This window comes from Haliotis rubra, unplaced genomic scaffold (genome assembly GCF_003918875.1).
Source record: "Haliotis rubra isolate DU_JTF1 unplaced genomic scaffold, ASM391887v1 Scf157, whole genome shotgun sequence".
Taxonomy (NCBI): Eukaryota; Metazoa; Mollusca; class Gastropoda; order Lepetellida; family Haliotidae; genus Haliotis; species Haliotis rubra.
In genome coordinates, this window is record NW_025765525.1 from 1,425,185 (window position 1) to 1,449,218 (window position 24,034).

Genomic DNA, 24,034 nt, shown 5'->3' on the forward strand with positions numbered 1-24,034 from the left:
TGGGTTACTGAAGGCTCATTCTAACCCGGATCTTCACGGGTAATAACACTATGAGACCAATAAAACGTCTACACTGTTATTACATAGTTTGGTGCAATATGAACTTGTAGATGTTATCACCAGAACTATATAAGTAGCAATGAAGCCAGGTAATACTGAGTACTTGTTAGTATGATTTTATACCACTTTTAGCAACATTACAGCAACATCACATCAGGTGACAACAAAAAATGGGCTGAACACATTGTACCCATGTGGGGAATCAAACCCAGGCCTTTGGTGTAACAAGTGAACCAGGTAATCTCTGGGCTACCGGCTGCTCTAATATGGAATTCAGAGCCAGTTTTACCACGGCTAGCCATGTAATCGTAGACTTTTCTTAAGAAATATGTTGCTTTATGAACATACATCAACAGAGTATTTTAAAAGAAAAGTGAGCAAAGCAACATTTATTAGGATTAATAGGAAAATACGGAAGAAATGCAAGTTTAAATTAGATTATTCAGAAAAAGAAACTTGGGATTCAAATATTGACTCTCCCAATACCATTTTCACCAGAAAAGTAATTAATTCTAGTTCTGCATAGTACATTGCTGAATGGTATTGTCCTAAAAAGACTCTCACAACTTCAATTCAATGTAAAATATAATAGCAAACAGCTGGATATCCCTTCAAATGACTCAGACCGTGGCATTCTATTCGAACATGAGCATTACAACCCTATTCTTTATTACATCAAATATTCATAAATCTTGAAGGAGGAGAAGTCTCTAAATTTCTCAATAGGCCTGGTGAGACTGTATGTGCAACAGTAAAAACAGGAAGTTGTTTGAATGGCTCGGAATGTCCTCTGCGGCTGACCACAGACTAAAGAGGGGCTTACAAGGTGTGTTTAACTGTCATCCGATATCAATCTACTCCAAGCACTCACACACTCTCACCATACGTGTGCACGAATTGAGGCCTTATCTGACGACATCCAGCGGTACAATGATTGAGCATTTTTCTTAGAGGGAAAGAGGCAATTTCATTGGATAAATTTGTCCATTTTGAAAAAGTTAGTAGGAAACATATAATTGTGAGTTAGTCACAGCTGAAGACATGCCGGACTGCAGTGGAATACTTTCAAAGGAAAATTTAAGCTACAGGAAATATTTTCATATCATGCTCTCAAATTCACCTGTTTATTTGTCCATAATAAAACAATTAACTTGAGGAAATGTAATACAGTTTGAAACTTGACTGGTGACCCTTATGATCAAAATAAAATATCCTGCTCACAATATAAATAGTTTAAGAATACTTGAATGTGACATATCATATCATATCATATATGGCCAATCTGTCTGCAATGACTGAATTTTTTTTTAAACATTTCAATTAAAATTAAAGAGTTTACAAAACATTCCATACATTTTTGCTGAACTGCAATTTTTAAAAATTTATTTTGTTGCTGCTGCTGTTTGGTAAATACCCCCCGTTAAAGTATTACATTCCACGTCCTTCATTCCCCTCCCCAATAAGAAAAAAAATTTAAAAAGAAAGAAAATTGAAGAGAATTCAGTGTATATGATAGATATATAGAACACCCAATTCAAATACTTTTCTGTATAAAGAAAGGACATGACAATGAAACTTCATCAATATCTAAGACAAAGCTGAAAATATTTCAGCAAATGTCACCAAAATCCCTATCCCCCCCCCAAAAGAAACTGATACAATTATCATGAACATATAACACAAAATGATCTAGAAAGTAATGAATACCGAATCACAAAAGCTTAGATAAGACTGTCGTACGTGCAACAATAATTAAGGTGAAGTAAATGGGGGGAGGGGGAGAGAGGGAATGAAGGATGGGGGTGGGGGATGAGGGGAACTCCAAATATGGGGGGAGGAGCTACAAGTCAATATGAGGATTACACGATGTGAGGTAAAGGGATCAGCCGGAAGTAGGACATCCTCGTCACCGAGTGGGCGTGTGAAGTAGCTGAAGCTGCTCACTAACCGAGTCTCCGCCTAGATGCATTCACTGCTATGTGTATATATATAATGGTTGCCTCCAGTTACTACCATACAGGAGTAACCATACACCCCGCACCACACGACTTAACAACCACGTGAAATACAAGGTACAGAGACTCAATCGACTTCAGTCACCTGTAGAATTACGACTATGTCAGTCTTTAATACATAGTGATTATTTACTATTGTACATATTTAAATATTATATTTATCAATGACTCTTTAACGCATTATTGTCCATTAATGATTTTATAGTACTATTTAAAACTGATTGTCTCGAAATTAAATGTTTTCATTTCATTCCATGTCAAAGTCAAAGTAACTTTTATTTCAGTGACAAGACATTTCAACAAAAAGTCATTCTTACCTGTACGGAAACCGTTAACGAATTCCAGAAATCACATTCTCTGAACAAGCAAGTAAGAAGCAAGTAAGAAGCAGCTGTATCAAGCCCTGAGGATAGCCTTAGACAACGGAAACAACTGGACAAACAAACCGGCAGACCTTTCACTCTGACATAGCGGTAAGTACAGCTTATACATACGTTGGGGCATATCTCGAATTGATGTTCACTGACCCATGAGGAGGCATGACATGCTGTAGCGCTTCATTGGCTGTGGCAATAAGTCGTGGTATTTGTGGACAGCCTGTAGGTTCACATCGCACACCTGAATAGCCATGAGAATTGACCTGTCATGCTGCTTGCAAGGTGAATGCTAGCACTAGAATGTTGACTTCTCCCCGCCTCAGTCTGCCGAGCCGGGTTAGCATTAGGAGCTGAGAGACTGGAGGGGATACTCTCAAAGTTTGGAATCTTGATTGTGGGAAATACTCCTTGTGCTGAACGTTGTTTCTGGTCAGTTTTGGAAAAAGTTTTCTTTGAACAGTTTCACTTTATTTTGATTGAGTGGCTGGATTTACAGTATCGTATTTAGGTAAGTGTTGTATTGTGTTGCTCAAGCATGCCCTCCACAATGTCCTGATAGGCTTGTTACATAGTTACAACTTCAACCGGGATGTATTGATGAATATCTACCATGTGTTAACTGAGTTATCATTTTCTGATTTCAATATCTGCTTTGGAAGCACAAATATATATTTAGAATATAGAATCACAAAAAGGAATATTAATTAAATTTTGTTTTTAAACAAAAGTTTTTCATTCAATGCCCAATTATTTTAATCTCGCTGATATAAAGAGCCATTATATTACAAAATTATGATTTTTTCATGTAACTTTGGGTTTTTCAAAGGGGGTTGTTTCCCTTCATTAGAAAACATTTTGTGATAATGCATCCAGAGTGTATATAATAGGAATCAAACCTATGTGTTCCATTCAGCCACGCCACTTTGGAGAACAACACAAAGTGTACCTGGTTCAGGGCAAACATGATTAACAGAAAATTACATGTGGTATTTTGCATTTACATCTTCATGAAAAAATCTGCTATTATCATGAAATTTACATATGTTTGTACAGTGTTTGAGTGAGTGAGCGAGTGAGTGGTGTCTTATGAAGAATAACTGGAGTATAACTGTTTATGTATAAATGGTGTATGTGTAACTGGTGTATAAATGGATGTATAACTGGTGTATGACTGTTTATGTATAAATGCTTTATGTATAACTGGTGTATAACTTATTATGTGTAACTGGTGTATAACTGTTTCTGACCTCCCAGAAGATACTACAATGAAGATAACAAACTGACAATATTATGATATTTGGGAGTGATTTACAATGGGTTATAGCAGCGGTGATAACATTTCCACATATACAAGGAAAACAACTACCACATGTCTAAACAATAACCTTGGCCTTTCCCAATCCTGGGGAAACACCATGCACAGCTAGTGAATGGCTTCTCGCTTGTAGAAGTATCTGATCAGAAGATTCAGACAAGAGTTTATGAAAAGATATTAAACTCGGTACTTTAAGTAGGCAAAATGTCACCATTATTATTCTTTAGTTCAAAATTGAGTATTTTAAAGTGCTCATTTCCTTAATTGAAAGGTATCTTAATGCTGGACTTAATGCAATACTGTGAAATTAAAACACATTTCTTTTAAGTGGTACTATTATCAGTGACGACCAATTTATCCCACCAAGACAACATGTCAGTTAGAACTATATATTGACTTGAATTTTAATTATTATTTCATTTGTTGCAAACTTGCTCTTTAGCGGGTTCAGGTAAACCCCCATATTTTTTTCTTAAAAATCAGCATTTTGCATGTAATTTCATACTTATCTTGTAAATGAAAATGTATTGTGTCAAAATTTAAACCCGCACGGAAGACACAGATATGGCAAGAAAGACCTCTGGAAAAACTACACAATAAAGCTGTAAATTAAGTTTTCAGGTTACAACATTCCTGCGTAATTGTGTAAAAAGACCCATGTGAAATCTCGTAACCTGTCTGATATAACTGAGGTTTACGAAACACCCTGAAACTATGTACTTATCACTGAGCAAGCACTGACCCAGATTCCTTGGGGAGATTATGAAGGATTCTGTATATTGACATAGCCCTATTTTAGGAGAACCCTTGTTTTTTTAATGCCCAAGGTTCGGAGTCTTGACTCACTACCTTCAAGATAACGATGATGTTCTCCCTCTCTACAGCCAATCCATCCATACTTCCTTTACTGATTAATAATTAATATTCAAATTAATAATTCACTTTGAAGGTTTCTCTATTTTTTATTGGTGAGTGATTAATAATTGATTCTTAACAAAAAAATATCAAGTAAAAAATTCTGCACATTAGGGAATAACCTGGTGCTTGCGAATCTTGTGGAATTCTTTTTGAGTGTCCAATACATTAAAATGTCCATCTGAAGGAGAGATAGGATTTCAGTTTTGTTTTGGACATGTTTAGAAAAGTGGACACTAATATTAACATTGGAATGTGTTGATGGTTATAGCTGGATTTAGATTAATGGTTCAAAGAGAGAGAGATGAAGCTCATTTCTGGTGTCTGCCGCTGTGATATTGCTGGAATATTGCTGGAAGCGGCAAAAAACCATACTCACTCACTCAAAGAGAAATATGCATTGCACCAGTTGGTCTGCGAAGTGCAAATAATTTGTATTCACTAAATTTTTGTCCATATTTCAATGTCACGTTTTACATACAACTAATGGTTGCCTAGGGAATAAAAAAATATTTTTTAGCAATATGACACTATAACAGTTAGATAGTTATTTCTTTGTTTTTGCAGTAACAAACATTTTGGATGACAAATTGTGCAGAGAATATTATCCAGATTGTCAGGACAATCACATGACTACTAGAAGTTTTTCATAATGTTTCAATAAGAAATATTTCACTAAATCAACTCTTTAAAACAAAGCAAATAAAATAATATTATAAGATTTCAATACATTTACACTTTTGTAAAGACAAATTTCTTTAGGTGGCATTTGTAAAGACACGTTATTTCCATCGACATTCAGACAGTTAAGAGAATATTTGTTTGCTAGGTAATACCGATAATTCATATAATACAGATAATATTCATTTCTGATTTTTTACATTTCAAAAGAATTATGGAAGTCAGTCAAAATATGTTTACAGTTGTCAAGTGTGTTTTTTTCCGGGTGGCAGTTTTACAATCACCCAACCATGACCAGGAAAGGTCAAGGACAAAAACATGGACGCAGGCAACACCTGTGTGAGAAAGTGAAATGCTCAATGATTATCTTCATGACTAATCTGGATCATATTTGTGGCCTGTTTTAATGTCATACCCAGCAACAGGTTCATGCAATAGTTAAACCCATTAAATCTGTGAAAGTTTTATGTATTTCTTTTTTAAAGATTTCAATCTTTTGACAGGATCAAACATATAAGAAGTAAAATACAAAAGTTGCTCACATTTTCACATCCTTCACAAGAGGCTGTTAAACTCCATCAAACAGCTTTTGAACAGAATTGAATATATTCTTGTCAAAGTAGTGTAATGTTAACAGTAAGTGAATGTTTTTTTAGGCCCATCAGCAATATTGAAACTGCTAATGTTTTTAATCAGATTAACCATAGCAGACAGTAACGATTCATTCAGACATTTTACCATCCAAACCTGGTTGCTACAGGAAATATCGCTTGGGCAATGACATTGCATCACAATACTTTGAAGACCATTGTGATGTCAAGAGATATAATGGTATCACTTGTCTCACTGCTACTGAAGCAGGTTGTATGTTACGTTAAACACACTGGACAAGTTGGACAATGATTCTGGATAATAAACTTAATATAAATTAATATAAGATACATCAAAACAAGTCAGGAACAGTTTACAGCTTATCAGGTGAGTGAGTGAGTTTAGTTTGACGCCACATTCAGCAATATTCCAGCTATATGGCAGCAGTCTGTGAATAATCGAGTCTGGACCAGACAATCCAGTGATCAACAGCATGAGCTTAAATTTACGCAATTGAAATACAATGACATGTGTCAACCAAGTCAGTGACTCTGACCACCCAATCCCGTTAGACACCTCTTACGACAAGCATGAGTTACTTAAGATCAATTCTAACCGGGATCTTCTTGGGTTAAAGCAATAAGCATGCCTCTGGCTTTTTAACTTTTTTTTAGCCTTATTGATATCATATTGATATCAAAAGATACAAAATCGAGATTTTCTATACAACCACCAGATTCTAATTTCAGTCAAGATGAAGCTACAGTTAGGATGCTATTAATTTGCTTATGCAAAACTAACTCCTGTTTAGATAGAATTGCAATTTAATTATATAAGAAATGTCTTTAAGGTGTGCCTAAACTTGCTATTATTTACATCACTTCAGAAGTTGTTCTTTCGTTTAATTATTTTGAAAAAAATATTTAGAAGATAAAGCTACTCTGTTTTCAATTTTGAGGTCCTTTATCGTTGATTTAAGATCGCTAAATGTAATCTAAAAACCGAACGCGTAAGCCAGATGTAAGTGAATTAAAAAAAAAATATATTAAAAATTCAATCTAACATTTTTGTCTTGAAATAATTTTCTTTTCAACTTTCTAAAAATTAAGGCTACAATTAAAGCAACTGACACCAATTTATTAAAATTAAACAATGTTTCAAAGGGATAAAACTGAACATACACCATTTGTTAAAGTACTTTTAGGAAGTTTCCAGCATAATCACCACCATGATCCAGGCAATTATGGAGCAACTTATCAATCTGATTGACATATGTAATCCGTGAATTACAGCCATAATCAGCACAGGTCCACCAGTCAACTAACTAAGGGATTTACTAACCCACCCTGAGGCGACTCCATTTAAAACTGACCACATTAAGATGCAGCTGTAAGTCAAAATGATCCCATTTAAATCTTCATGTGGAATGGACAAGATAAACGGCCAATCAATTTTGAATAATTGCATTTACGACTGGTAGTCAGCCTTGTCAATCTCCATCAGGTGACAACAGGGAGTGCTATGTATACTATTCGAAACAGATTAAGGTCCACCAAATTCTTTCACATTACTATATTTAATCTGTCATGACATGTTCCTTAATGTATTTTGAGTAGTATATTTAATAGAGTTAGCGATTTGAAAAATAATTAGGAATAATGGGTATGGTTATATGTGTGAGCCCCATTAGTGAGTAAATATTGTCTTATGCCTCTTATAACAACCACAACACAATGAACAAGGTCTTTTCTTGAAAGAAACTGAGTGAGTGAGTTCAGTTTTATACCGCTTTTAACCATATTCCAGCTATATCATGGCGGGGGACACGAGAAATGGGTTGCACACATTGTACCCATGTGGGGAATCGAACCCGGGTCTTCGGCGTGATGAGTGAACGCTTTAACCACTAGGCTACCCCACTGCCCCTTGAAAGAAAGAAAAACTAGAATGTGTTGTTGACCACAAACAACCAGCTATCCTGAAAACACACCGACCACATGCAACATGAATATTTAATGGCAAGACCTTGAACATCAGGATCTGCCCATGATTCTGATTGGTAGTCTGAGAATAATGAGATGGTATACGAGATTTTATATGATATCAGGGATCAAGGCCGATAAAATTAATACCCACTTTACATAGCTATAATACTGTAAGATTGTCAGGATCTTAATATTTAAAAGCAAATATTTTGATTAATCTTACAAGCTCTGAGAACTGAACAAAAATTTGATAATTTTTGAAAACATACCTGCTGCTCCAAACCAGTCCTTCAATCACAATATTCCCGTAATTACATCACATTAATATCAGCTTAGTAAAGGAAACTGTTTAGATTCAACAAACCATATTGAATTAATGTCAGTGGTGTGTTGACATTAAGTACAACTATGTCTGTACAAGGAGCAGTGCGGGATGTTTGCTGTGGAGGTAAGGGGCAATTACCGGACACCATAAGCGGTGATGCCCTTGACACTGACAGCCATTGAGCGATGTACCTACTGGCTAGTGCTAATGTCCAGTGCCTGGCCTACATAGCAACAAAGACTCTAAGGTCATCGTAACTTGAATACTTTAACACAGTGAGTGCAGTTTTCCAGCAATATCGTTGGGGATACCAGAAATGGGTTTCACATTGTGGGGAATCAAACCAGGTCTTCGGTGTGACAAGCGTACACTTTAACCACTACCCCAGCAGCTAGTAATATTCAACTTAGTGCTACGATCAGTTTGTGGGAGGCAAGAGGCCAGGGCCCCTTCCACAAAGATATCACAGCCATGACAATGATCATAACTCCCATATGCTAACATAAACTTATGAATGATCGTGAATTCCATTTGTTAACCTAAACTTACGAATGATCGTAACTCCTATATGCTAACATCAACTTACTAAAATGATCGTAAATCCCATATGCTAACATAAACTTACAAATGGTCGTGAATTCCATATGTCAACATAAATTTATGAATGATCGTAACTCCCATATGTTAACATAAACTTGCGATGGATCGTAAGTCACATATGTTAACATAAACTAATGAATTATCGTAACTCCCATATGTTAACATAAACTTACAGCAGACGAAGCACTGAGATCATTTTCGGAACGGTGCCCAGTGTGGCACTAGTCCAACCGGACAGTTACAAATCTGAGATGCTCAGAATATTCATACATAGGATATTGCATGCCCTGATTGCTATCGAAAGTCATTATCAATTCTGAACAAACGTCAGCTGCAGGATCCAGGATTTGAAGGAAGGGCGGGGTTCATGTCTCCAGTCCTGGTATTTACCAACATTTAAACAGGAAATTTTACTGGGAACGTAACATCAAAAGGCTTCAGGTCACTTAGTCCAGCATGCCTGGGATATTCAGGAACAGGTTCCTCTTCTGTCCATACTGAGGGAGCAGTGGGGGTAGCCTAGTGGTTAAAGCGTTTGCTCGTCGACGCCAAAGACCCGGGTTCGATTTCCCATGGGTACAATGTGTGAAGCCCATTTCTGGTGTCCCCGCCATGATATTGCTGGAATATTGCTAAAAGCATAAAACTAATTCACTATTTCTGGTGTCCCCCGCCCTAATATTGCTGGAATATTGCTAAAAGCGGCGTAAAACTAATTCACTATTTCTGGTGTCCCCCGCCCTAAAATTGATGGAATATTGCTAAAAGCGAGTAAAACTAACTCACTATTTCTGGTGTCCCCCGCCCTGATATTGATGGAATATTGCTAAAAGCGAAGTAAAACTAACTCACTATTTCTGGTGTCCCCCGCCATGATATTGATGGAATATTGCTAAAAGCGACGTAAAACTAACTCACTGTTTCTGGTGTCCCTCGCCATGATATTGATGGAATATTGCTAAAAGCGATGTAAAACTAACTCACTCACTCTTGCTGAACAAAAAACGTTGGAGGATCATGAATAATTTTCAGAATATTTTGTCAATATGAAGACTGACAACACAATTTCTTAAAAGTATCCTCTAATTTCTGTTGAGTATACAGTATACTATGGTCATTATGGACTCCAGGGGACAACTTATTTTAGTTTGTTATAATCATAGTTTGTGTCACGCTTTTCAACTTAAACATACAGTATGTGGACGGACAGAAATGAAAACAGTTTGTTATGTCCAGTTTGTTATAAGCGTGTTTGCTATAAACAGTTTTCTGTATTTCACTAAGGACAGGTCCACGATGCACTGATATGGGTTGAGCTGGGTGATGCAGCCAATGTGGCCGACACGCATCTTCTTTGAAGTGATGTTTTTATATTCAACCCTGTATGCAGCTGCATAATTATGTGGACATTAGAACCTTTGCATTTTCACTTCATGAAGTTTACATTATATGTATAGATCTCCATTCTGACAGTTTTCAGTAAAGCCTTGATTATTACTGTGCTTAGGATTTTGAATGAAAACTCTGACTGACAGAGTTTGGTTTTACGACGCTTTTAGCAATATTCGAGCAACATCACGGCGAGGGACACCAAAAATGGGCTTCACACAATGTACCCATGTGGGGATTCAAACTTGGGTCTTCGCTGTGACGAGCCAACGCTTTAGCCACTAGACTCCCCCACTGCCCCGAATGAAAAATCTGATATGGAGGTAGGCAAAAAATAAATATGTAAAACGTTTGAAATTTGGTTTTAATGCGGCATGAGTCTGCTCACTGGGTAAGTTTCGACCAATCTAAAACAAATGTACACTGACGTTTTGGTGATATATGTAGAATATTTCAACATCACTTTAGTACCTGGTGACCATACCAAGGTGTGGAATACATCTGTCTTCTGTCCATCCTATCCAGATTGGAATGCTGGCACATTAAACCTAAGGAATGGGATTGTCCGACTGCCATTGAAGTATTGTTGATAGTATGACCTGCCCCTGACCACAGCCCCTTGGGAGATATACAGCGTATCAACCATTGTCGTACTATAGTGTGGCTCATTGGCAGATCTTTATGGTCTTGTAAACATGAAGTTCCTCAACTGGATGTATTGATGATTTCTACATGGGTGAGAGAAGTGTGGTATGTGGAAGACCCTGAGGTTTAGACAATGCTGGTGGGAGTGCTGTTTGGTGACTTTGCAGGTTTACAGATATTAATCTGACATGACGCCTTAAACACTCTTAAGCACAACATTTAAGACTTTACATAATTCCTGATTAAGCTCACAAGATTTGATGTCTTGTTGCACATGGCTCCTTCTCAATGTGCCAAGTGGCAGTAATAAATGGAGGACTTTGATAGGAAGATGTTAAGGTAAAAAACCCACAATATATCAGAATACCAAATGAAATAATTCAGGGTTCCATCCAGAAAGTGTACATTTCAACTGGATCATAAAAAGTATAAGTTTGGAATAAACATCCTCTGAAGAAGGCAAAGCGTTTTAATTTCTTTGATAACTCTTGTGAAATTCAGATATTCTAGAAATAAAAATAAAAACCAGAAATAGAAGGTAACAAGCACATTTGAACAGCATGTCATACCAACATGAACTGAACACGACGATGCACATCATAAGGCAGGGTCAAGAGGTAACCACAGGACTATCAAAACTCACCCTTAATTTATTCATATAACTACTTTTTAAAACAAAACATTGGGCACTGGCATATGGATGTATTGCACATAACTTATATGCCTGGATGGTGTTGGGTAGCCAAGTGGTTCAAGTGTACAGTAGTAACACCAAAGAACCGAGTTTGAATCCCATTATGGGTAAATATGTTAAGACAGTTATTGTATCCCCTGCAAATATTGCTGGAGAAGGTTGCTTAGGACATTAATTTGAGTGGTTTATTCTGCACTGGATACACCATTCACACCCTTCTTAAATAAAATATATACCACAAACACAACTTGAAACTATGCATAGACCCTAGAAAAAACTGTTTGGACACATTAGCACCTAGTGAATTACGTAAAAAGTTGATTTGAAAGGATAAGAATTGCTTCTTTAGCACTCACTCGCCCAACATCAACAGAGATCAGCCGCTGCGACAGTTGTCTAAGCACATGAGTACAAGGTCAATATTTGGGGAGTGTGACTGGGGAGAGATGCTGTTTAGCGGGCTGGAGTCTAAACTTAATATGTAAAGTGAACCGTTTGTGATGTGAATGTGTTGACAGCCAGTGATATATACACTATGAGGGTGCAACATTGTGTCACATTGTACTGGGTGTGACAAGTGACTGATCCTGTGTCACATTGTACTGGGTGTGACAAGTGACTGATCCTGTGTCACATTGTACTGGGTGTGACAAGTGACTGATCCTGTGTCACACTGACACACTGAGTGTGACAAGTTGACTGATCCTGTGTCACATTGCAATATCTGGGTGGGACACTTTAACCACTAGGGCTTCACACACTATGCCCATGTGGGGTGAAACCCGTTCTGATCTGTGTCACATTGTACTGGGTGAGCACACGCTGTAACTGATCCTGTGTCACATTGAACTGGGTGTGGCAAGTGACTGATCCTGTGTCACACTGTACAAGGTGTGACAAGTGACTGATCCTGTGTCACATTGTATTGAGTGTAACACGTGACTGATCCATTGTTACACTTTGTCCCTCTGGATCAGCCCCTTGGTATTTAAAACTGGTCATGACACTAGCTTATACCTGAACTGGTTGCATAGCCCCATGCAAACAACTTGTAACATCATCAAGCCTGGATGGCACAAACTGTTGAGGTTGGTTTGCAACTAAACATGGGTTTGAAATTGTTTGGTTGATCTGGAATATTGTTTTGGCCCATTCCAAGTAGACTGTACTGATCTACCTTCTTCCATTACCACGTCCCGACTAACAATTTACATAATAGCAGGACTTCATTCTGTCTCTTGGTTTTGAAAACCTAAAACAGTTTGTTGACAGGACTTCATTCTGTCTACTTGGTTTTGAAAACCTGATATGAAAATTATAGTTTGTTGACAGTAAGCATGGTAAAATGGGTCTAGTAGGATGATCTTCCTCTGTGAAAACCTTTCATCTTTATGTCCTAGACATTCTGTGTTCTTTGTTTAGATTGAATTTCATTTCCAAACCATGCACAGGTCTTTAATCATTTCTGCCGGTCATGTCAGGATGGGTAATTACAGTTTTTCAACCTTTTTACCTCAAGTGGAAATTTTTGCAGATTGTTTTTCAGAGAAATCTAAAATATGTATTTTTGTCAAAGTAATTAATCTTAAATAGAGTGACTGACTGACTGAGTTTGGTTTTACGCCGTTTTAAGCAATATTCCAGCAACATCACGGCAGGGGACACCAGAAATGGGCTTAACATATTGTACCCATGTGGGGATTCGAACCTGGGTCTTCGGCGTGACGAGCCAACGCTTTAACCATTAGGCTACCCCACCGCCCCCTTAAATAGAGTGAGTGAGTGAGTTTAGTTTCACACCGTTTTTAGCAATATTCAAGCAATATTCTAGCAATATCATGGTGAGGGACACAAGAAATGGTCTTCACACATTGTACCCATGTGGGGAATTGAACCCAGGTCTTGGGTGTGATGACCGAGCGCTTTAACCACAAGGCTACCCCACTGTCTCATATGAACCTTATAAGGTGTGAAAAGAGTGACTAAGTATGGATGTGCTGGTAAATATTCAGGTGACGCTGAGTAGGGTATTTGGATGCTGGAGTTTCCCCACTCAGTGTTTGATGTACACAGTCAACACCTGCTGCTGCTGTTGCTGCTGTTGCTGTTGCTGCAGCAACACCATGAGTGGAGAGATGTGTTGTGAGATGTACTTGTATGTGATGTCAGACCCGCAAGCCTCCAGGGGAAGTGCTGGAAATGATAGGATAACCTTTACAAGCGACTTGTTTAGTAGGCATGGTGTTAGCATGTGGAAGACGCTTGGTCTGCAAAGGGGATTCCTCTGTAGTCAGGCAGCCACTGCTCTTTAACTATCTCTGATAATATTTGTCTGGACTAGATACAGTGAGTAACGGGGTCTAAGTGGTAGTTTTGGACAAACAAACATGGTATAAACTGTCTACTTAAGATTGAGTGAGAACAAATGAGAGAGAGGGCTAGTGCCGAAACTATTCCAGCTATATAATGGTGAGTGATAAGCGGAGTGATGTAGCCAGCATCATTCCAGCTGTATCAAAGTGACTAAATGGAGTGAGAGAGTGAGTGAGTGAGTGAGTGAGTGAGTGAGTGAGTGAGTGAGTGAGTGTATGTAGGGAATCAAAACCAGGTCTTTGGCATGATGAGCAAACACTTTAACCAGAAGGCTACCCCAACGCTCCATGAGTTATTGAGTGAGTTTAGTTTTACGCCACACTCAGCAATATTTCCAGCTATATGGCGGTGGTCTGTAAATAATCGAGTCTGGACCAGACAATCCAGTGATCAACAGCCTAAACATCGATCTGCGCAATTGGGAGCCTGACCACCCAATCCCGTTAGTCGCCTCTTACGACAAGCATGGGTTACTGAAGATCACTAGTCTAACCCAGGCCTTCAAGGGTCCACCACCCCATGAGTGAGTGAGGGGTGAGTAGAGTGAATGAATGAATTGAATGAGTGAGTGAGCGCAGTGAGTGAGTGAGTGAGTGAGGTTGCAGTCAGTCACTTTTACTATGAGATCTGAAGCTGGGGTAGGTTTTCAATTTTGCATTACGTAACTGTATTGGGGAACCCATGAAACTGCAACCAACAACAATGCCTCTGTGTACAGGTAATATTCCCGTTAATACAAGCAGAGACATTGTATGAACTACAAATTATCTGAATTCTAGCACAGGCTTCAATTACATCACATCTTTATTTCAGAAACCTCCTACAATGTCTCTGTGTACAGGTAATATTCCCGTCAATACAAGCAGAGACATTATATGAACTACAAATTATCTGGATTCTAGCCCAGGCTTCAATTACATCACATCTTTATTTCAGAACCCTCCCACAATGCCTCTGTGTACAGGTAATATTCCCGTTAATACAAGCAGAGACATTATATGAACTACAAATTAACTGGATTCTAGCCCAGGCTTCAATTACATCACATCTTTATTTCAGAACCCTCCCACAATGCATCTGAAGCGTCATCTGTTAACTCTGGCCATTGTTGTGATCGTATACTCCCACTACAGTAGCGCAGGTAAGACGTCATCAAAGACTACCATTTAGTCTCCGTATTCATCATGTTTTAAAGAAAAATAAAGTTCTTAAATCATTTTGATAAAATACACTAAAAGGAGCCCAGAGACTTTCTCAGTTTCCTGAAACTGTAGAAATCCACATCTTCCGTATTGTAGACATGCATGGGCTTCACTGAATACATTAGTTTCAGATTGTGTATGATGAACCTACTTCACAGAGTCGACAATGTCTGCGTATGACATAACTCTCACTCACTATGACACAAACTCACTCACACATTATACAGGGAAAAGACTGACTGACTAAGTTTGGTTTTACGCCGCTTTTAGCAATATTCCAGCAACATCACGGCGGGGGACACCAGAAATGGGCTTCACACATTGTGCCCATGTGGGGATTCGAACCCGGGTCTTCGGCGTGATGAGCCAACGCTTTAACCATTAGGCTACCCCACCAGCCCTACAGGGAAAAGAAATATGTCAGCATAAAGTTCTCAATGAAATACCACAGGGGCGATAGGGCAATGGGGACTTTTTCAGTGAGTGAGTGAGTTTAGTTTTACGCCTCACTCAGCAATATTCCAGCTATGCGGTGGCTGTCTGTAAATAACCGAGTCTTGACCAGACAATCTAGTGATCAACATCATGAACATCAAGCAATAAGGATACGATGACATGTCAACCAAGTCAGCAAGCCTGACCACCCGATCCCGTTAGTCACCTTTTATGACAAGCATGGGTTACTGAAGACCAATTCTAATCTGGGACATTTAAGACATCACACTCCATGCATAGGTAGCACCCACAGTGGGAGTTGTGTAACACATGGGAGGAGTAGGGTAGGGGAGACTTGGATTAGCTTGAGGACATTGATGAAAATGGGGTGCATAGAGTTGAGAGTGGGTGTCCCACATATAAATGGGCGTCGCCTCACATGTCACGACCTGTAAGCCTTTCACATGGGCAACTCCCTAAAAGTAACGTCAATAATTGCTGGGATTTCATTCATACCGTTATCTGTAGATTAAGCTGTCATTCACCGTCCTCACCACCATAGCAGACTCTCCTTCATTTAATTTCATAACTTTATTGAATTTTAAAGACATATTGTCACAATACAAAAGCATACAGTTTGCAGTGTACAAAGAGAAACATAATTCTGGTTGTACAGGGGAGTGTTTGAGAGGGCATCAGCGCACCTGTGTATTAATATTTGACGATGAACAGGTATTTATGAAAAGTATGTAATGTGCAAAACTAAAAATACCTAACCTACAATGCGGTGTCAGTTATATATGGTTGTCGTTGTATTCTGTAAGCAATGGGGGATAAACCTGTATTTAACCAATTAACGCTTGGTTAATCTTTTTCAAATATTGCACACACCTTGAAGTTCAGGCAGTGGGTTAAAGGGACTATAAAGATAATAAATACAGATTTGTTTGGCCACAAACTTCAGGAAAACCCATTCAGGAGTCGGGATGTGTGTGACTTCCTCCTCTTCGTATTCACTAGGGAGATACGAGGGTATTCTACACCTGTCCATGAGATAAGCGACATACACTTACATTCAACACTGTAAATCCCTTCAACATAATCTCCTTGCATGTCGGAATGAAAGGAATTTGTGTGGGAGATAATTGATCATATGACTTTTACCCTAGCACTCAAAAGCAGATTAACTGTAAAATGGAGGGGTATGATTAATTTCCAAATGTTGTCAAGCTGTTCAACAGGTTCAACAGTTTCATAAAACTGTCATATGAAGATTTTTTTTCAATTTCTTTAGCAAGGGTGTACATTTTTATGGCTCTTTAAACAGTTTATTTCATAATTATAAGCGAGTGAGTGAGTTTAGTTTTATGCTGCACTCAGCAATATTCCAGCTATATGGCGGCGGTCTGTAAATAATCAGATCTGGACCAGACAATCCAGAGATCAACAGCATGAACATCGATCTATGCAATGGGGATAATTATAAAGACTGGGTCACTATTAATAGGCTTCATATGTTCTATACATCATTTTGATATGCCATGATTTACACGCATTCAGTGCTCTGAGAGCACAATACACCAACTGATTTCCACTCTAGGCATGTGATATACTTCCTTTGTAACCTCACTCTAAGAATATAGTGAGTGAGTTAGTTTTACGCCGCACTCAGCAATATTCCAGCTATATGGCGGCGGCCTGTAAATAATCGAGTCTGGACCAGACAATCCAGTGATCAACAGCATAAGCATCGATCTGCGCAAGTGGGAACCGATGACATGTGTCAACCAAGTCAGCGAGCCTGACCACCCGATCCCGTTAGTCGCCTTTTACGACAAGCATAGTCGCCTTTTATGACAAGAATGGGTTGCTGAAGACCTATTCTACCCCGGATCTTCACGGGTCTCTAAGAATATAGACTACATCCACATACTCACAAATGATGATGATCTGCTGTGGACAGAAATTAGGAGACCCGTGAAGATCCTGGTTAGAATTGCTCATCAGCAAGCCATGCTTGTCGTAAGAGGGATAGATGATCAGGTGGTGAGGTTTGCAGGCTTGGCTGACACATGTCATTGTATCCAATTGTGTAGATCGATGCTCATGCTGTTGATCACTGGATTGTCTGGTCCAGATTTGATTATTTACAGACCGCCGCCATATAGCTTGAATATTTCCAAGTGCAGTGTTAGACAAAAAAAACCAAAATCAGTCTCATTCTCCACTTATTCCAGATCAGGTGAACACTGAATTGACCATAATTTATTAATCATTGCCTGAAGCTCTTTGTGTGAGGATTATAATTACGTACTTCATCATGAATATTCATATTCCGCTGTACACAGGTGTTGAGGAAACATCCATACACAAAATGTTCTTAAGATTTGGGAAAACATGACTTATCGACAGAAAGAAACGTGATTATGCAAAGCTGTGTTCCCTCCACTATTCTGAGTGTAAAGGTTCCTCTTGAACTTAGCAGCAAACATTTGACATGTGAATGCATGCAATTAACTAAACTTCCTTAATCTGGTATGCAGGTGACTAAATGTGAATGTTTTAAACAGATGATGGTATTCAAATAGTGAGGGAGTGAATTTAGTTTTACGCCGCTTTTGGCAATATTCCAGCAATATCACGGCAGGGCACACCAGAAATGGGTTTCAATGGTATTGAAAAACAATGGGAAACTCAATGTGAATGTTTTAAACAGACAATGGTATTCACATAACATAATGGGGAACTCAATGTGAATCTATGAAAGGGATGAAACATGCTTCAGACGAGAAACTGAACATGAATCTCCAGGAGTCTTTGAGAAAGTGGTAAAATATCTATACCCCCCACCCCTAAAGGTGCTCCTTGCATTATAACAGTGTATGAAATAAGTCAAGACCACAGCCAGACATCAGGGCTCACAGGTAACTTCAAAATGTTACCAGTCCAAAATGGATTTAACCAGACCAGACACCAAGATATGACTCAGATGTATATAACATCTAAATGTTTTACCAGACCACCGGGCTGGCTATCTGTAAATCTAGACCGTCCGTCTGAAATCTAACCCATCTCGGGCTGTCGGACAGGCCTTATTTCATACACTGATTATAATGACCCAAACATACATCTATTTTTTCATAAATATCAGGAAAAGAAACCTCACCACCTTGCAAACATTTATGTTTAAAAAAATATTATATTTTTGTCAAGATAAATATTCTCCATTTAGTATTTTTACTGTATCTGAGAGGGTCACCAGCCTACATTTTGAACCCCAACCCATTGAACCCATCCTTAAAGATAGCCACCAAACTTGAACAGCCCAGTACACTTAAAATCTCACCCATCCTGAACAAAACCCAGCCACTTGAGATCTTACCCATCTTAAAACCATTACAATATCACATACCAAGGCGAGTCATGCTGACTTTTCAAGCTTGGATGAACAATTGTCAGTAAAAATTATATCCTTTTTCTTACATGACATAAACATCCTTTCCATCTGACAGATAAAAATAATACCATGCCTGATTTAAATCTTTCCCAACTTTCACAAAAAAAAGACTCAGATTTGCCGCACCTGTTTGTTTGTTGCCTGATGCTGCAGTTATATTCCAGTGATATGATGGAGTCAGTAACTGAGTCTGGACCAGACAAACCATTGAGGATAGAACACAATAAAACCTAATGTTAGAATTTGAACCACCAGATTCAGTTTGTTGCATCTAACAAACATAGGTTTCTGGGTCCCAATCCACAAAGTATTCTTAATGTTACGACTGTCGTAACTTTATAGCTTATCATAGGCTTACGATTGTTGTAGCGCTATGAACGCTTTCTGGACCCAGGCTTGTACAAAGCAACCATGGCACTTTGACAGTTGTAAGTACAGGTATGTGAGCTACGGTCGCCTGAGTGCAGTGAAGACTGCTTTGTACAATGTCATCCATGACCTATTCAACTGGACACCCTACAGGTCGAGATGTTCATATAGGATTATGTTCCAGGTACGAGAGGTTCAGTCAACTAATATCACCCATGGCCTATTCAATTGGACACTACAGGCGGGCGGGATGGGAAAAGGGCCATGGGCCAGTTTGAAGACTGCTTTGTACAATGTCATCCATGACCTATTCAACTGGACACCCTACAGGTCGAGATGTTCATATAGGATTATGTTCAGGTATGAGAGGTTCAGTCAACTACGTACAAAGATTGCTTTGTACAATGTCATCCATGACCTATTCAACTGGACACCCTACAGGTTGAGATGTTCATATGCGATAATAATGCTGTTATTTCTCTTCCAGAAAACCCCTGTTGTTCCTTCCCCTGTCAAAACGGTGGCATCTGCCTGACCACCGGTCATACCTCTTATACCTGTGACTGCAGTGGACTCGAATACTATGGAGACTACTGCGAACATCGTAAGTACATGAGTGAGTGAGTGAGTGAGTTTGGTTAATGCCGCTTTTAGCAATATTCCAGCAATATCACGACTGGGGACACCAGAAATATGAGCCAATTTCAGAGGAAGGTAAAAAAAATGCTGGTTGTAGATCTGATATTTTGGTAATATCAAAGGAAGGGATCAAATCATCAAACAAACAGCAGATCCTGTCATGACCAAGGGATACTACACAACAGCATAGTGGATTAATTAGACAAAGGTTTATGTTGCCTTACATGGTCTATAAACAAACACAAGTGAATAGTATGTTTTAAGAGAGTGAGTATGGTTTAATACTGGTTTAAGCAATATTCAAGCAATATCACAGCAGGTTTGCATTGGAAATGGGTTTCACGCATGCACCCAAATGGGGAATCAAACCTGGGTCTTTGGTGTGATGAGCAAATGCTTAAACCACTTGGCTACCTTATCACACATTCTTCGTATGATTAAAGTTACTCTGTCATGACATGACATGTGAGAGTGAGTTTAGTTTTATGCCGCTTTTAGCAATATTCCAGCAACATCAGGGCGGGGAACACCAGAAATGGGCTTCGACATGACATGACTGGAGTCTGTTGTTCTGAAAGGTTTTTGAGTGACATACATAGCCAAACCATATTTTTAAATTCAATGTTCTGGCTCTGCATTTCAAAAAGAGCTTTTCCTGTTGTACTTTCTACTTACATATTTAAAGGCTGACATGACATCCCCAAAATATCACTATGCATGTTGACACATGACATTTAAACATGTAATAATAGCAGGTAGTGCACGCTTGACACGAGTGGTTAAAGGCGAGGATCAAAACACTGTTACTGCCACTCATCCATCAGAGACTATTTCACAACGGCCATGACACTTCTGACATTCGGACTGAACATACTGAACCGGATCATACATCGGGGCTGTTCGATGATGGAACTTGAACTCAATAAATATGCAAAGCTCTAAATTGGTATCACCTGGTGGGAGACATTCGTCATTGCTACTGTAAAACAATACTGTTAGAACTAAACAAGGGTTTCTCACAGGTCGACAATTCATGGTTGCCTATGCCCTGTGATGGGTCTGTCTGTACACGGAGGTTATTTTTCCTAGAACTTGAGGCCCTTGATATGTCCAATCCAATGACATGCTATTTAATCCAATGACATGCATCAAAGAATATGACATCCCATTTAATCACATGACATGCCATTCAATCACATGACATCACTGTCCAATCACATGACATCCATTCAGTCACATGACATGCCATCCAATCACATGACATTGCCATCCAATCACATGACATTGCCATCCAATCACATGACATTGCCATCCACATGACATTGCCATCCAATCACTTGACATGCCATCCAATCACATGACATGCCATCCAATCACTTGACATGCCATCCAATCACAACATGCCATCCAATCACATGACATGACATCCATCCAATCACAAAAACATCCAATCACACAAATTCAATGCAATCAGATGTCATCCAATCACATGCAAGTATCTACTGTTCTCCTTGCAGCCACATTCTGGAAGAGGGTGAAGCTGATGTTGAAGCCGGATCCCGAACAACTCCATCACATCCTCGTCAACTACAAATGGCTTTGGAGCATAATCAACAATGTCTCATTTCTCAAGAATGCTGCCATGAAGAGAGTTTACACAAGTAGGTCAACCAATCATTGCTGTTAGGTTTTGTAATGTGGTCAGTAATTCTATATCTGAAACCCCCTACCTATACAGCAATCATTTGGAAACCAACAAACCAGCTGTTCCAGGCTGATCAGCGTAATGTCACATTATCAGCAAGTCACAGAAGACGAAACCCATGAAGATCTGGGCCCTGTTTCACAAAGCTCTCGTAAACCTAAGATCTCGTAACTTTTCTCGTAGCACTCGCACCTCCTATACTGTAACAGGAGGTTCGAATGCTACGAGAAAAGTTACGAGATCTTAGACTTACGAGAGCTTTGTGAAACAGGACCAAGGGTTATAACTTATCTTCAGCAACCCAAGACTGTCAGCCATTTGGTGATGATTGTTATCGTATCCCAACATTTTTAGAACAGTGCTCTTGATGTCAATCACTGGATCATCTCGCCAGGAAGTGATTATGTCCAGACCACTGTCATATAGCTAAACAACTGCTGAATGTGACATCAACAAACACAGCAGAGGGTGGGCCTCCTGGTGACTTAGGCAATCCATACCAAGTACTCTATAAAGTCCCCTGTCATGCAGAACTATTGAGTTTTTATGCCGCTTTTAGCAATATTCCAGCAATATCAAGGCGGGGGACACCAGAAAAGGGCTTCACACATTGTACCCATGTGGGGAATCGAACCTAGGTCTTTGGTGTGACGAGCGAACGCTTTAACCACTAAGCTAGCCCTCCCGCCCCTCGTAATGCAGAGGATACTCAGACTGCGAACCAGATACTCAAAAGTTTCATTCCAGAATATTGTTAACAAATCTTTTTAATGCCAAACTGTCTCACTACAGTACCAACACACTAACATGACATGGTTGTTTCAGTGCGGTCCCATATGGTCGACAGTCCCCCTGTGTTTGAATCTGACCATGAGTACGCAACGTTCGATGCTGTTGGCAACTACTCCTACTACACACGGACATTACCCCCAGTGCCACGAGAATGCCCGACTCCCATGGGGGTCAAAGGTAAGAGATTATCATTACACTATGAGAGTGTGAGATAGGGGAGCTTGTTGCATGTGAAAGTGTGAGTGAGTGAGTGAGTATAATAGCAAGATTCAAACAGCATCTTCAGGGTACAACAGAATTGACTTCCCACCTGTACCATCATGAGTGAGTGAGTGAGTTTAGTTTTACGCCGCTTTTAGCAATATTCCAGCTATATCACGGCGGGGGACACCAGAAATGGGCTTCACACATTGTACCCATGTAGTGAATCGAACCCGGGCCTTCGGCGTGATGAGCGAACACTTTTAACCACTAGGCTACCGACCGCCCCGTACCATCATGAGTGAGTGAGTGAGTAAGTGAGCATAATAGCAAAATTCAAACAGCATCTTCAGGGTACAACAGAATTGGACTTCCCACCTATACCATCATGGGAACCAAACCCAGGTCTTCAGTGCAACATTTTAACACTTTAACCACCAGTAGGCATCCCAAATAAACACCATCCATGCTATACAGGCATTATTTACCAGTAATACTCTATCCCTATAACTACAGTACAACAAAAGTGCTCACACATACTGGATTCAATCTGGGTCTTAAGTGAGACAACAAACGCTAAACCTTTTTTGCCTTCACTGTTTCATCTCTGTTACAAGACACATACAAGTCAGACAGACCTACAAACATCACGAGATATATGTTGGCTCAGCCAGGTCATACTACCGGGAAACAGGGAGTGTTGCTATGGGATCGCAAACAGCAAGATTTGTTTAGACCTGCTCAATATTTGGTCCAAAATTGGAAGCAAATGTCAGTAAAACATCCAAATTTGGAATTGAATGTTTTCTCATTCATACTACCAGTATCACAACTAATGCCATGAGCGTGTACACCCGAGTTGTATTTTAACCAAGAAAGTGGCTTTAAAGTTTAGTTTTATATTATTACATGCAATGCGAAGTCCAGTACAAGAAAATTCAAGAAAAGAACTTCTTGAAAAAGAATCTTGCTGTTTTTAACTATTGGGAAACAAAAACTATTTTGGTTAGCTTTTGAAGAATTTATTTCTCTTATTACCTTCAGTGGCCAGTACAAGAAAATTCACGAAAATAACATCTTAAATATGAAACTTACTGTTTTTAACTAACAACAAATTTAAATTCTATTTTACTTTTGAAAAATGTATTTCTCATATTAGGGATTATTCAATATTTATGGCTAGGGGTGATGATGATTTGAAGGGGTGGGGGTCACCCAGTTTGTTCTGGGGAGGTGGGGGCACAATTTTGTACACATGTTTTGGGGGTA

The 24,034-nt window shown here is 39.1% G+C and overlaps 2 protein-coding genes across 2 annotated transcripts in view; one reads left to right on the top strand and one right to left on the bottom strand.

Annotated features, from left to right (window-relative positions):
- Positions 1–2,954, bottom strand: part of LOC124271084 (cytosolic phospholipase A2-like) — a 107,766-nt gene extending 104,812 nt beyond the window's left edge. The window contains exon 1 of the mRNA XM_046706156.1: positions 2,570–2,954. The gene's annotated coding sequence lies outside the window, so the exon portion shown is untranslated. The remainder of the gene's footprint in view (positions 1–2,569) is intronic.
- Positions 2,442–24,034, top strand: part of LOC124271085 (prostaglandin G/H synthase 2-like) — a 31,303-nt gene continuing 9,710 nt past the window's right edge. Inside the window, 5 exon segments of the mRNA XM_046706158.1 lie at positions 2,442–2,548; positions 15,025–15,106; positions 19,916–20,032; positions 21,585–21,728; positions 22,598–22,741. Coding sequence (XP_046562114.1) covers positions 15,037–15,106; positions 19,916–20,032; positions 21,585–21,728; positions 22,598–22,741 — 475 coding nt within the window. The 5' untranslated portion in view covers positions 2,442–2,548; positions 15,025–15,036.